We start from the raw sequence: 14,332 nt of genomic DNA on the forward strand, positions 1-14,332 counted from the left end.
TGAATGATTTAAGGGTGGATATCATTTGCGTAAAATAGACAACAGCTCTAAATATTATATTTTCCTTGGATATCTAACTTGCACTACTAGTCACTTCACTCCTCTACTCTCCAAGCAGAGGTTCAGCTGTTTTTTGACACGTTTGTAGGCATTTTTACCACTTTCTTATGAGGGTCTACGTGGGGGGTCCTGACAATGATTTACGCTAAATTCGGGATGGCTGACAATGCTTTACGTTAAATTCAGGAAGGATACCATTACCAACGCTTTACGCTTCATCCCAATAGCTTCCCTACGAATTATGGGAAATTAAAAAGGCCTGCCTACACCTAAGGGAAAAGAGCATGCAGACCCTCTCTTACATTTGTATGTCTCAGCCTCTGTTTGGAGAGTAACTTCCACCTACAAAGTCATTTTACTAGCACTATAACATAATCATTTCACTTGCACTGTTAGGCCTAGGGAACAAAGTTATGTTATAATATGGTCTTTAAAAAATTAGGTCTCACAGATAAATCTAAAGGGCCCAAACCTAGACCATTTATTCTCTGTACCAAGAGATTTGCGAAGTTAGAACACTCAATCAACACACTGATACAAAAATACACTTGCTATGGTGGTAACGTTAATAATTTAATGGCACGACTTGTAACATACTGCACCAACAATTAAACGTGATCAGTATTCGGTTGTCGCAAAGTCAGAAGCACTTTGTGAATAACAGTATCAACTTTACCGCATTCAAAGTCTTAACTATTCAAACAGGAATTGTCAGTCTATAATATCCCTTTTAAACAGCAGGAAAATTGATAGGCCAACAAGGCGTCTGTGAGGTCTAGGTGACATTTTGCAAAGGAACAGATTTCTTAGATAAATACCCTCCAGTCTCTGGCTATCTTTAAATTTGCCAACCTTCTAGCTATCAAGAAATATGGACATAACTCACCAGGTGTTTGACATGGCCTTACCAACTTATTCTTCATTAATCATACAATGCGAAATGTAGGGCATTATCAAGCTACAAATATACTTTAGGGATTGACAACTGACCCAAATCTAACGGCTCCCACAGTGTCGATAATTCAAAAGTAGCTGTGCAATAAACAAAACTAAACACCCCCTCTTTGATATCTCCCTTAGCTCAAGGATTTCTGTTCACGGGGCCATTACGGATCTTTACTCACAACATAACAAACAGTATTTCATGTTCAATTCAGACAGGCTGAATAACTTATGTTCCAATACAACAAAACTTTCCTAACACTCTTCCTGGTTAGCCTTTATCACGAATGCAATGTTCTGCAAAAAAAGTCTGACTGCCAACTTTAACATGCAAAGCCATTGCATCTAAATATTTCAACAATCCTCCTACAATCTACTATAGGTAATACATGTAGCACTTTTGTGCTAATATCCTTATAGATGTAGGCATTAGTAAGCACTATTCATACCTTGTCATTGTTATAGATAAAGCCCTTCAACAAACCTTTATCATACACTATCATGTAGAATAGGTTATATATTAAATAGCAGTTCACTTTGATATAGCTTTTTGTTGCATGCAACTCATTGCGTCCTTTCACCAAAGCTAAAATTTGAGATTGAGACCGTCATTATTTACATAAACATACACTGTCATGTGTACATCATTTCAGCCATGGCCGACATTTTCTTTGGGATGTAGACTAGCTGGTCAAAGTAGCCAGCCAGGTCCTCTATGGAGGTATCATCTAGCCTTGCCTCTTGTGAACAAGACCGCTCCAGTCTGTGCTTTGTTTTTGTATAGGATGGCAGGTCCTTGCTGTTAGTGTTAGCTCGTTGTGCTATAGTCTTATCAACATGTCCTTTCTTCTTCAGGTTTTCCACCAACCAAGAGCTGTCTTTCCTGTGCCAGTCTGACGAGTGCTTCTTTGCAGCAAGCTCGCGATGTTCCCTGAATGACAGCTTCTCCTTTCTTGACACCGGTGGTGAAGTCTTACACTTGCAGAGGCATGAGGCCTCTTTACACTTGTGTTCTTTAACCACTCTTTCAAAATTGAGTATCTTACCTGAAGTCTTGAAGGAAGGTTTAACAGCAGCTTTATCTTTTCCTTCCTCTACCTTCAGGCCTTTTGGTAAACATCTTGTACCTTTCTCTCCTATTTCACAGTTAGGCTTGTCTAGACTCAAAAACTTTATCTCTGTCTTAGGCACAGCATTGGACTCTATGTTACATGTATCCTTTGTTTTTACACTTCCTGCAAGTTTTAGCCCTTCTTTGCTGTTGACATTATCATCATTACTCCCAGAAGTCCTTCTGTGTGCCTCCTGTGATGAGGAAATCCTGAGTTTTCTCAGGACTTGTACATCTAACCCGTCTGAAGGGTACGGTTCCATTCTACGACTCTGAGGTCTGGAGGGGAGGCATTTTCTACCACTGTTGTGTCCAGGAGTTCCCTTGGTCTTCCTGTGTCTCCTTTCATCTTGTTCTGAGTCATGGCTGGAAAATAGGGGGACTAAGTGTAAATACATTGTACGTGTACTATATTGATGTGCCAGAATTTGCTTCAATGAATCATACATTCCATTCAAGTGTGTTGTATAAAAACACAAAAAAGTATTTGATACGGAACATTATATACAAAATGTAGTTCATGAAGATATTAGTACCCCATCCATGTACTTGTATGTCAAAGAACTGCTGTTATTGAGACTTTAAAGCCAAAGCATGTTTGTTTGATGAATGATATAAAGTACAACATTAGTTTGTTACAAGGCATCCTAATCAACCACGCTGAGAGCAATACGCCCTGGTAATGAGCTATGAGTATGAGGGCACTTCAGTCCCTAGTCAATCTGGACAACTTGGCACCATGTACATGACACTCTGATGATGGTTATGGTTAAAGTTAGGGGGGTTGAGTTAGGATTAAGGTTGAGTTATGAATCAAGGTTAAGGTTAGGGTTACACTCTGTCATCCTCTTAACAACAAAATGTTTAGAAACAGTCCTATACATGGTGCAGAGTTGTCCTAATTTGCTAATACTGTAATAGTCTGACGACCTATGCCCTGTGGCAATGAGTGTTTGCCATTTGAGCCCTATTGAAGCCTGAACTTACTTCAAAGATGTGATCCCCACAGCATTTCCATCCAGGTCCACTCTTAACTTCTTAAACAGCACCTGTAGCTCCTGTTCCAGGGTGCTGTCATCATCAGCAGGTGCCATGGTCCCCTGTCATCAGTGCAGGTGGAACTGACCAACACCTGAAACATTACAGCTACACTGAGTATCATAAATATGCACAATTTTTTTCATCACACTGGTGACTACAAAGTCTACAACATGGTGTATTAGTCATTACACTGACAGCCGATAACAAAAAGGGAGATTTGACTGGCGAAAGGGCTTGGAACAAAGCACCATGTTGAAAACGCACATACCTTTCAATGAGAAATGCACAAGAGAAGTTGAGAAAGTTTAGTTCCCAATCGATTGACTAGACAATATCGATACACAAATGTCGTTTAAAACATTCAAATGCCATCTTTGTGTTCTAATTAACTATGATTTTGCCCATCATAATATAATACAAATTATTAGCAAATAGTCTGTAGCAACATTCTAGATTTGTTTCACATCGATGCATCATACACTATGTTCCTTCGAACATTGCATAACCTTCATCTATTGTTACTTCTACTACTAGTATATTACTAGTTGCCCTATGCATTATAACGTTACCTAAGTTTGCCATACATTGTACCCGTTTTACAATTGTTGTGCAATAAACTTTGACTTGACTTGACTTGACTAATTTCGCAGTAAACAACAGGAAGCTGTGATGCTCGACCCTAAAGCCTGCTCCGGGACAGTGAGACATATTCTACATATTTGTTTCAATCTATATCATAAATATCCACCTGATTTTGCTGCTTTTGTTGTTTTTTGTTGTTTTAGTCACGCATTTGCCCCTCTTCCTTACAAACGTCACGAAAATATGCCCCCCTCCCCACCTATAGAAATCCTCATGCTTCGTGATTTCTACAAAGAATTTGCAGCTGATGACGCTGGCCGTTCACGCGTTTGACTGCGTTTTGTTGGACATTTTCATGCATCAAACACAACAAGGAGCTCCGTCTGCGACAACAAATCCACTTGAATATTTGTGATGCCAAAAATTGTTATGAAACGGGAAAGGGCAAGGTTAGGACAACGAGGCATTTAAACTGTTTACAAACAAACTCGTGTTACCATGGCCTGCTAATAACAAAACCTATTATGAAAGCACCTGGACAGCATCCAGAATTTTGCTCGTTACCTTAGAGATAATGTGGGGCTTAAATGCAAGTATATTCTTACCTAAAAACTTGGAGAAAAATTTGGACGAATCATCCTATCTGCCTGTCGCCATCTTGTCTAACGCGTCACTCCTGTATGACGCAGTATGACGTCATGGCTTTATTTACCGTTCGGAAATTTCCACACCAGTCACAAGAGACCTCTTGCGAGTTTTGTACGAACTACAGCCTAATGGCCTGTGCTCGCAGAGGAAAGTGGTAGACGAGTATATTTTGATAAAGTGTAATACTCTCGTAACTCCCATCCATTTGGCGCTGCCCATACGACAAATACTGAAATTGTTAAAACATGTGGCGAAAAATCTATTAATAGTATTATGAATTTATTGAATAAAGACCTTTATTGTACTGTACATGTAACGTTATACCCACCTGTCATACTTAACAGAACAGAATGAAATTTATAGGTTACATGTTAAGTCACCATCAAGATCGAACTTCGTGGAGACAACCTTAAGCCAAGGCGTAACTGTCACTAGTAATCAGATTAGTAATATCCACTACTGTCAATGAAATTTAGAACTTAAATCTATATTCTGATAGTTCTTACCTTCTCTGCTAACCACCTCCAACTAATCCTGGGCTAAGGCATGTTTTTGGGCGCTTACATTTACCATGTTGTTTCATCAATCACGAAGGATATAATGTTTCTTCTGGATCTACTAACATTACAGCTAGCCATTATATTTCATGGTTACCCATTAATGATCCAAATATAGGTCATTAGTATTAACATTTCATGCCGTTTGTTTTTTATTCAATTTTCATGTTAACGTGGCAACGTTGAAAGCAAGTGGAATGCAATGAGCAAGAAATGGAGAAATGCAATTTTCGATGATATCTATCATTTATTGAAAATGCAACAAAGTATGCTCATACACAAAGAAAGCATTCTGAATGGTTCATATTGTGCACAAAAACGCCAATTACATCACCGTCCTCATTATTACACCATTTGTTTCAAGCCGCACTGCATCAACCACGAATTTAAGCTTTCTTATTAAAAACAAACTTTTAATCTCTGGCAGTTCGCACGTATGTAAGGTAATGTCCGGTCAGCACTGAAGTTCCTTATGTGTACTAGTAGGTTCGTTACCACAGTTGCTCTTTTCAGATCTAAATTCTCAAAGTACAATCTGTACATACATTTAATAAACTAAAGTGATCTCAGTTCTCGCTAGCAACAACTGGACATCTAGAGCTGCATATGATGACATTCATCACATCTCGTGCGCTAACGAAATCAAGAAGCAACGTTGACAATACGCCTTATGAATGTTTACAGCTAAAGATAACGTCAGGCATTTTCTTATTTCCGTCATGTGTATTCGTTTCTCATATAGATCTACTGCCGAGTTTAAAAAAAATCACTGATAAGCAAAAAGCAAGTGCAACTTCCTGGTATTTAGCGAAAAGTATCTATATGTTCTATATTGTAGCTCCCAAAATGATGATAATGGTTACTAATATTCAACAGCGGAAGGCAGGAAACAGTCATCTGGAACTTACACCCTCACCACTTTGTTCGCGCTCCAATATAGGTGCCATACCAGTATCATAGTCAAATGTAATTTTCGAAAATACGCCCAAAAGCAGCTAGTCGAGCAATATGATTTGGGAATCATATCCAGTTGCTTGAGTAACAGTTTTTTTGGCGTATCAACTCGATGTCTAACCTTCATTGACGTATCAAGCCAAAATACATTTGTATTACATGATCTTCTTTGATCGTAAGAACATTGTATTATCCATGGAAAAAAAACATTTACGGATTTACAGAACACCAATAAGTTCATCTATAGTTGTCCATGATCCAACGTCCAGTCAGCTCAGCTACTGTCAGGCACTCGGCATCTGGTTGAGCTCCCGGTACTCCGGCCCTTTACTCTGTAGCCTGCGCACCTTGCTCTGTGCCTTCCCGGCCCGTACTGCGCACACGATGGCGATGACTAGCCCCAGCACACCGATAGCAGCACCGACGATACCGATTATTACTGGGGTACTCGTCCAGTCAACTGGATAACGGGGGAAAGCATGATATCAACCTGTTATCTTCTGAAGACATCTAGCATCATGTCATCATCATCATCAATGGTCAGACAGAACAAATGATTTATATTTGAAGTGTCCTTAAGACCTATCCCTCTTTCCATCCACTATAGCCTGCGACCGCTGAACGCCCAGAGATATCAATATACCAGACGGCGCGACGAACTCACACAAAAAGACCGTTCTGCGTGCTTTATTGTCTGTCAAATCGTACTGAAATTACATGTACATACACCTTGCGTCATCTTCCAAATATGAAATCAAGGGTCACGCAGGGGGTATCTAGCAATCATTTCCCTGACATTTCCTTTGTTTATTATTTTTGTACAAAAGTTCATTTTGAAAAAAAAAAAAGAACAACAAACAAACAAGCAAAACGATTACAATCGAAATTTCAATTGCCATGTTATCATGCAAGCTTAAAAGGCGTTCTGGCCCTGATTTTTTTTTTACTGCTTGATCTGTAATAAGACTTACTAGTGTCAATGCCGCCGTGGTCAATACCGACTGCTGTGGTGTGTACGTGTGTGTGCGGGTGGGAATGGACGTCATGTGGGTTGTGCGTGACGTTCCCGTCCGTAGTCGACGTCGTTGTCAAGTTCCCATCATTGGCGTGCACGTGACTTTCAAGTGCGAGTAGAATCAAGAGGAGGACGCAGAAGAGATTGCTGGTGATTTGTTTTAGCTCCATGGTACCGTTTAACGTGATATTTCTGTGGGGAATAATGGACAACATGTTAATTCTGGATCTGACAGTATACTAACGTTACCCCTGCCGTTATTTGCCTACACTGGGTACCAGTATCCGTGAGTCTTCCGCTCGCGCCGGCCATTCCCCGTGAACGCGTGCATTCCTAGGCCTCCAGAAAAGCAGACATTCCTTCTCTACAAAATCGGACGTCGACGTTCCCCCAAGTGCACATGAATCGGGCTCTATGACCGTACCCTACACAATGTAGATCAAGGCCGTTATAAATTCCTTCGTAGGCAAGGTGAGTGACCCTTTCAGAGGTTCATGTCTACAATCAGCTCTGTTAAACTGTAACCAAAGTAAATACTACAGGTCGTATTTGAGTCATGAGTACAGTTTCAAGAACTGGTTGTAACTTGTAATTTTGGGACTGTTCCGGTTAGCATTATCAGATAAAACGTGGAAAACTTTTCGACGCTGTAAGAGTGGGGGAGGGGGTGCTAGACTGTATCGAATGAGACATGCTAAACATTAAATTGCTCCTTATCTGTTAAGTCCGACACCCCTTTCATGGCATGCTTCTGTCTAGCAGTTCTAACTACATAGTAAACGTGTCAAGAGATAAAAAGCGGTCCTCAAACACGACCGTTAATAATTGTCAAATACTATCGTGTGTCCGCTTTTTAATTTGTTCTCAACCACTAGGCCACTGAAAGCAACCACTGATTGAAAGAACACCTACTTCTGAATTTTTTCCTAACTACCTGAATTGTGATCGTTTGCTTTTTTATGTAGGCTGCAAGTTGTAATTTCGTTTGGTCTATAAGCTCGCTTATATTTTCTGTTGCTGTAAAATTCCATTTGTTCTGCGGAAAGGATATTAAGAATTCATTATTTATGCTAAACGTGAGATACAAACATTCAATGTATAATTAACAGTGGAGCCTCCCTCAACATCGACAGGTGCCATGTGTTGCAACGATATGAGACCAAGGGACGGACAAACAGTCATGAATAAAGTGTACCAACGCTATCTACATAATGGTTATCTGCTGAAGTAAAGGAAAGCGGGAAACTGGGTCCGAATCTGAACCGTGGCACTGTAAGGACGTGACCTACATGTGCTCGTGCGGTCACCCACAATTCAATTCGAGTGCTCAGACCTGTTTCTTTCCCGCAACTTCGAATTCCCAGTTTCAACCCGCACCCAGGGATCGATACAAGAGTAGGGGTTGTCAACAACTACAAACGGTAATGTCTGCTCAGAGATTATACGTACTAACAAAAAAAGAACGAAATTGTACAGTTCGTCGGTTAGTTCCGTTACGCTGTTAACTATTAACACCAACATGGACGATAAAAGAAAGTATAGACGTGTAAAAAAAAATAACGGGATAACGTTTCTAGCAGCTCTGGGACAAACCCAGACTTCAAAAGCCAAGACAAAGGTTGTATGTCTTGGAAATACAACTGTAGATACATAGATCCACAATGTTACCTGTTTTCAGCCTCAGTATCCGGTCCAACACAACAGGTGTACCAGCCAAGTGTAAGGTACGGACTTACGTCAGCTGGCTCAGTGCGCATGCGGGACGTTGTTAATCACCCTTGTAGTTTGAACAGCTCGTGAAATCGTTGACACGCTGTGTAAATATTTACCTGTGCGTACGTGGACGTAGTTTGGACTAACTTTGAATGCCGACAGCAAGCACTTTAGATTCAGACGATAGCTACACTCAACACAAAATGTCCAATCACTCAGTGTACAAAATACTTTTCTGGGGCAAAAACTAGGTTGCACAACTGAATTTCAAGTTGCACCACCTACAATTCACTAATTTCGGAAAAAAAAGTATAATACATACATGTTTGGTGGATATGAAATGGAGCTGCTACGGTCCATTTATTTCTTCCAAGTAAATTGAGAACAAAATCGAGTTCTGAGGCTCAAATCTAGGTTGCACCCTGTGCAACCTGAGTTTAGAAGTAAGTTGCGCCAAGAAAAAAATGGTTGGAATGTGCAAGTGTGTATTTTGCACGCTGTCACTTCATCAATTGTATATCATAATGTATCATTGGAACGTTTATTTAATACCTCCATGAAATGTCATGGATTGGAGGTTATATTTTCTGTTATGTGTCTCTGTCTGTGTAGATGATTACTCAAGAACGGCTGGATGGATTGGTTTCATACTTGTTGTGTTGGTGGGGTGTGATGAAAGCTCGAATCGATGAGATTTTGGGAGCCGTATCTGTTGTTATAATCGATGTAATAATATCAGAAATCACCCCTATATTTGAGATATATTGGTACAGGCATCGTGCTTTATGTGTTTGTTAATGGACTTAGCTCCAAGCAGATGGTGAGGTGACAGCTGTTTGGGGAACCCCGAGTTTTTTTTAATATGATAATTAGTTTTATTTATGTCTGCTTAGGATATCATGGAGATGTGAAGCGTAAGTATAATTGTAAGAAGTTGAGGTACATTTAACGATAATGCTTAACAGGTATGGATGTCTCACATACTGTTCTGCTGATTTGAGTGACATGGTGATTAAAATGCCATTAGGTCCTCTCATCTGGGTTGGGTGTCAGAAGTTTTATGGGCGACACAGATGTTGGGACAGTTGTTAGTTGTCTCTTTCGTAGCCAATGGTACTTGTTTTTTAGCAGACGGGGTTGGCGCCAAGTATTCATCTTACAGTTGGTGTAGGGCTGTCAGAGGAAAGTGTGCATCTCGTTTTTGTACCGTGTGAACAGCTGATGTTATGACATATTGGTGGAAAATCAAATCACCATCTGACTAAAGTTGGCCACATCCCTTCTTCTTTCTGAGTTTCCCAACCTCCTCCCACCACACAGCTCTGAGGCACATAGTAGAACCTCAATAATGCTGACAACCTTAGACATTTTAAATGCCAAACATCAAGCTTAAGGAACACCACGCTACCATATGCCGTCGACCTCTTAAACGCACATTACACAATTGTCACATTTTGATAATTACTAATCAGATGGACATCCTCTGTGTCATTAAATAAATACACCACTACTACTTTCCCATAACATTTATATTATATAACCATTACTCTCAAATACAACCGACTATAAACATACATACCATCCACAAAAAAGCAATAAATATTTCATGGAGGTATGAGGTCCCCGAACTCTAGTTACCCTTTCCAATCAGCTACAATAGTTTTGATGAAAACTCTTGATGTATGAATTTTGGAAGCTATAAAAAATGTTGATAGGGTCTAAGGATGGTGATAATTCTAACATTGTTCATTTGGCTGTCCACCAGTCTTAAGAAATTCACTCAAAAGTTTTTTTAGAGCAGTAGCAGTTCTAGTAGTCTCGACCAGACTCACTTTAAATGTATGCTGGCTTTTGCCAGGAGTTGGGGCATCATAGGCCTTGGTTTCAGCCAATGTTCGGAGAGGGAAAGGTTAACCTTCCTGCAGACTGACTCTCCTAGATCCTGGCCAGTCCAACAGCAACAATCGCTCACTGTAAAATTCTACGTTCCATATGCCCGCAGAAAGGCCAAGTGCAGACCTCAGTGCTAGTACACTGAGGAGCTTACTGTAGTACAGTAAGCTCCTCTTACACATGCCTGACTTCACCATCCTTCACTGTGACTGCTGTGATACTTTCTGTCTGCAGTACTGGTTATTTAGTGCTAGTCACTTCAAACCCCATGTTACGAATTTTCTAGCTGTTAGGGGCTGATTCAGCCTCCTCTAGTCTAGAGTCATTCATTGGAAATGCTGATAGAAGTGTGGCTAGGCAGTTCCACTCAAGTATACAGTATGTAACCGTTACATGTATTAGGCCACTATCCTAGTGACTGTTGTATTACATGGATTGTAATGACATATAATGATATATACACAGTCTGCACTGAAAAGAGACTGCAGTACATTGTATTACATTAGTTGTCCAGTGCTTGTCAGTTCATCATAATATATTGCTCCACTATTATCCACTGTCACTACTAAATCACCTATATCATCATATCCATCCCCGAACATGATCCCAACATTCACACCAACACAAACATTATCAGCAAAGTAGTTCAGACAGAGACATGATACAGCATACGAGACCAGTTTTATTGGACAAGATTGGTTGCAGTTGTTGATGCTGTTGATGTTGTTGCTCTATGCATCAGCGATGGTCACTTCCACCTCAACACCAGGCTCGATGCTGATGGATGTCTGGGACAGGGTTAAGGTGGTAAAGTGGTTATGTGGTTGTTGACTAGGATTGGAAACTAAATGTTCTGGGTTCCAATCCCTAGCAGGCACTTAAGTTGTGCACTTGGAAAAGGCACTTAACACCTATTTCCAAACTCAAGTAAGATGAAAATGAATACCTGCATCTATAGGTTAGGGACTTCTCTTTGGATGGGATGTAAAGCCAGAGGCCCCATTTTTTAGAAATCTTGCCAGCCTCAACAGCAGTGTGGACCTGCTAAACGTAACCGCCTGGAAATGCGGTGTGAAAACTAGTCAACTGCTGCCCACCAGTGTTAGGGACTTCCACAGCATTTATCAGATACATATAGACTACTACAGCATATCACAAGACATCTCTCAAGATCTCAGACCTGACTGCACCCCTGCTATGATGATCTCTCCACCACACAAAGGATACGATCTGCTTGACGATCTCGGAGGGACTGTGCAGGTCGATCAGGCGCTTGTGGATGCGCATCTGGTAGCGGTCCCAGGTCTTGGAGCCCTCACCGCAGGGGGTCTTACGGGTGGTGATGCGCAGGACCTTTGTAGGCATGCGGACGGGCCCCTTCACCTGGAGGTTCTTCTCCTTAGCACCACGGATCAGATCAGCACACACTGGGGAAATACAGAAACACAAACTACACGTCACATTGGCCAGGTAAAGATAGTTACCTGGGTGACCGCCCTATGTTCCGAAATCCCTATGTTCCGAAATCCCTATGTTCCGAAATCCCTATGTTCCGAAATCCCTATGTTCCGAAGTCCCTATGTTCCGAAATCTCCATGTAAGTGTAACAACGCACTAGTGTTTTGGTACACTTACACTCCTTCCCAGATTTCAGCCGCAAACTATTTCTTTAGGCAAACCTAAACGCGCGCCATCGACTTTTAAATGTATCGTAGGTAACGCACCTCACCTCGTACCAGTTTGATAGCATCATAACAAAAATACAATTCTTGAAGAGGAAATTAAAAGATACCCTCATACATGAAAACGACGTACATACGAATATTTGCATGTATACTAAACATAATTTTTTAGATATATACGTGATTATCTCGGTCACCCATAAATGCAATATACACGAGACCAAGTAAATGGGTTACGTTAAATGCGGTTAGCAAATGGTACATGAAGGAACTTTTCAGCTGAAATTTGCAATGAGTTCGCACTCTGTTTCAGGTGCTAGAAAAAGGTTAAACTTTGATAAATATCCTAGTTTATCTCAAAATAAAAATAAAGTAGAATTTCAAGTGTTTTCAGCTCAGGGCGACCCATGCGATCGTCAGAATCGAGTAGATTTCTTCGGTTAGGCAGGAGTCTTGCTCCAATTGAAACCGCTCCTCTTGAACTCCTTTTTCTCTTTTGTCAGCATACAAGGCCGGTACCGGTTAACATCGATAAACTGTATAGCTTCGTATTGGCTATCAACTTGTGAACGCCATCCAATTCATGTACAGGTTATAGTTATGTGTTAGTACACTCACAAAGAAATTTCGGAACATAGAGACTTCGGAATATAGGGATTTCGGAACATAGAGATTTCGGAACATAGGGATTTCGGAACATTGGGCTTGAACCAGTTACCTGTACATGGCATGGCAGTAAATTCCACTTTGTCGTGAGATAAAGTCCATGATTGACCATGCTCTGTGGTATCTGCTATAATGTGGCCATCGGTTTACAGGATTTTACTCGAAAGTTTTTCCTTTGAATATGCTTGTTTGAGAGCCATTCATCATAACAACTTTATCATAATCTAGTACTAGTAATGTTCATAATCTAATCATGTTCTGCCCAAATAAGGGGACATGATACCCAGCACCCAGTCAAAATTACGGTACATAGTAGCCTTTAGTAGATAAAACCTTTCCTTTTTCTGCCATGTAATTTTTCACATGATTCCCCAGTACCCCACCTTTCTCCAGACTCTTGACGTTGCGGCTGGTGAGTGTGATCCTGATGCGGTGGATCTGGGTCTCCTCCATGGGCGCCTTGCCCGAGTCTGCTCCCTTCTGGTATGCCTAGGTGTAACGTTACATGGTTGGGAAATTATTGACCCATGAACATTTAGATGCCTATTTTAGCAGTAAGATGAAGGCATCCTAATATATGTAACAACTTATTGTACAACTCATATGTTACGCCCTTGGATTAACAAAAGGGATAACCAGAAATAATTTGCTACAATGGGCCGTTCCAAAAAATAAATGTGGGGGGTGGGTTGAAGAGGTCGGATTTTACTGAGGGGGGGTCAAGGAAATCTTGGATTTGGATTTCGTTTGAACGGGGGGGTCAAGATAAGTCTGGATATGGGTTTTTCTACCAAAAAGTCAAGAAAATCTGGATTTGGATACTTTTACTCCTATCTCAGTTACAGTACTGTAAGGGCAAGGTTCTAGGATGAAAATTATGAGGGGGTAATGTTATTCAGATGAAAAAAAAGGGGTATAAGAGGCATTTGGACCTCGGATGAAAGAAAGGGGGGGTTGGAGCTCTCGGATGAAATTAGAGGGGGGTCGAGGCACTCGGATGAAATTCAATGGGGGGGTCAGGCACTCGGATGAAATCCAAAGGAGGGGTGAAGCAATTGGAAAATCCAACCTCTTCAACCCCCCCTCCACATTTATTTTTTGGAACGGCCCAATTTTCTTTTCTAACATCTGCTTGGAAATATGCGCGGGCAACACCGCACACCACAAATTTGGACCACGTGGGTTCAGAAATAACCTAAGGTTGTCGAAGACCAAGACAGTTTAAACCAAATCTACAGCACTGAGGATAATCTTGGACGTCTTAAGAATTCTAATGTACAGTTCCTTACCATCGCTGAGGATTCCTGGCCGACTTATTCACGTAAGAACAGCGGTGAGCCAGGGAGACTTGGATACAAGATGGTGGTTCCACTTGCAAGTTGGCGGAAAGAGAGAGTGCAAGGAAACGCGAAAATATAATTTTCTCCACTATAACACAGAGATCAAGCATTAGAATGTCTTTGACTTC

General features: G+C 40.9%; 3 protein-coding genes across 4 annotated transcripts; all 3 read right to left on the minus strand.

Annotated features, from left to right (window-relative positions):
• Window positions 1–612: 612 nt before the first annotated feature.
• On the minus strand, window positions 613–4,474 carry LOC118409636 (oxidative stress-responsive serine-rich protein 1-like). Of its 2 annotated transcripts, none has more exons than XM_035810795.1 (3): window positions 4,342–4,474; window positions 3,101–3,245; window positions 613–2,479 (listed from the first exon to the last, which is right to left on the minus strand). In XM_035810795.1, exons 2-3 carry the CDS (start codon window positions 3,205–3,207, stop codon window positions 1,636–1,638), a joined length of 951 nt encoding a protein of 316 aa, XP_035666688.1. In that variant the 5' UTR covers window positions 3,208–3,245; window positions 4,342–4,474; the 3' UTR covers window positions 613–1,635. The 2 variants fall into 2 exon arrangements, with proteins under 2 accessions (XP_035666688.1, XP_035666689.1); XM_035810796.1 differs by having other exon boundaries at window positions 3,101–3,259; window positions 4,342–4,431.
• A 694-nt stretch (window positions 4,475–5,168) lies between these two features.
• On the minus strand, window positions 5,169–8,880 carry LOC118410398. The gene is made up of 3 exons (XM_035812092.1): window positions 8,579–8,880; window positions 6,867–7,102; window positions 5,169–6,355 (listed from the first exon to the last, which is right to left on the minus strand). Exons 1-3 carry the CDS (start codon window positions 8,665–8,667, stop codon window positions 6,180–6,182), a joined length of 501 nt encoding a protein of 166 aa, XP_035667985.1. The 5' UTR covers window positions 8,668–8,880; the 3' UTR covers window positions 5,169–6,179.
• Window positions 8,881–11,178: 2,298 nt separating this feature from the next.
• On the minus strand, window positions 11,179–14,309 carry LOC118409972 (40S ribosomal protein S20). Its single transcript, XM_035811399.1, has 4 exons — window positions 14,154–14,309; window positions 13,248–13,353; window positions 11,744–11,943; window positions 11,179–11,304 (listed from the first exon to the last, which is right to left on the minus strand). Exons 1-4 carry the CDS (start codon window positions 14,154–14,156, stop codon window positions 11,248–11,250), a joined length of 366 nt encoding a protein of 121 aa, XP_035667292.1. The 5' UTR covers window positions 14,157–14,309; the 3' UTR covers window positions 11,179–11,247.
• Window positions 14,310–14,332: the final 23 nt, after the last annotated feature.

Source organism: Branchiostoma floridae, chromosome 2 (genome assembly GCF_000003815.2).
Source record: "Branchiostoma floridae strain S238N-H82 chromosome 2, Bfl_VNyyK, whole genome shotgun sequence".
Classification (NCBI taxonomy): domain Eukaryota; kingdom Metazoa; phylum Chordata; class Leptocardii; order Amphioxiformes; family Branchiostomatidae; genus Branchiostoma; species Branchiostoma floridae.

What these genes read in the sequence shown, in the direction of transcription:
- LOC118409636 (XM_035810795.1), bottom strand. Translation starts at nt 3,207, where the DNA reads ATGGCACCTGCTGATGATGACAGCACCCTGGAACAGGAGCTACAGGTG. An exon ending in GTGGGGATCACATCTTTGAA is followed by an intron (nt 2,480 to 3,100) that starts GTAAGTTCAGGC and finishes CCTATTTTCCAG; the next exon opens with CCATGACTCAGAACAAGATG.
- LOC118410398 (XM_035812092.1), bottom strand. Translation starts at nt 8,667, where the DNA reads ATGCGCACTGAGCCAGCTGACGTAAGTCCGTACCTTACACTTGGCTGG. An exon ending in GATACTGAGGCTGAAAACAG is followed by an intron (nt 7,103 to 8,578) that starts GTAACATTGTGG and finishes TATTCCCCACAG; the next exon opens with AAATATCACGTTAAACGGTA. An exon ending in CCACGGCGGCATTGACACTA is followed by an intron (nt 6,356 to 6,866) that starts GTAAGTCTTATT and finishes CCCGTTATCCAG; the next exon opens with TTGACTGGACGAGTACCCCA.
- LOC118409972 (XM_035811399.1), bottom strand. An exon ending in CGTCAAGAGTCTGGAGAAAG is followed by an intron (nt 11,944 to 13,247) that starts GTGGGGTACTGG and finishes GTATTTCCCCAG; the next exon opens with TGTGTGCTGATCTGATCCGT. An exon ending in CCGAGATCGTCAAGCAGATC is followed by an intron (nt 11,305 to 11,743) that starts GTATCCTTTGTG and finishes ACCCTGTCCCAG; the next exon opens with ACATCCATCAGCATCGAGCC.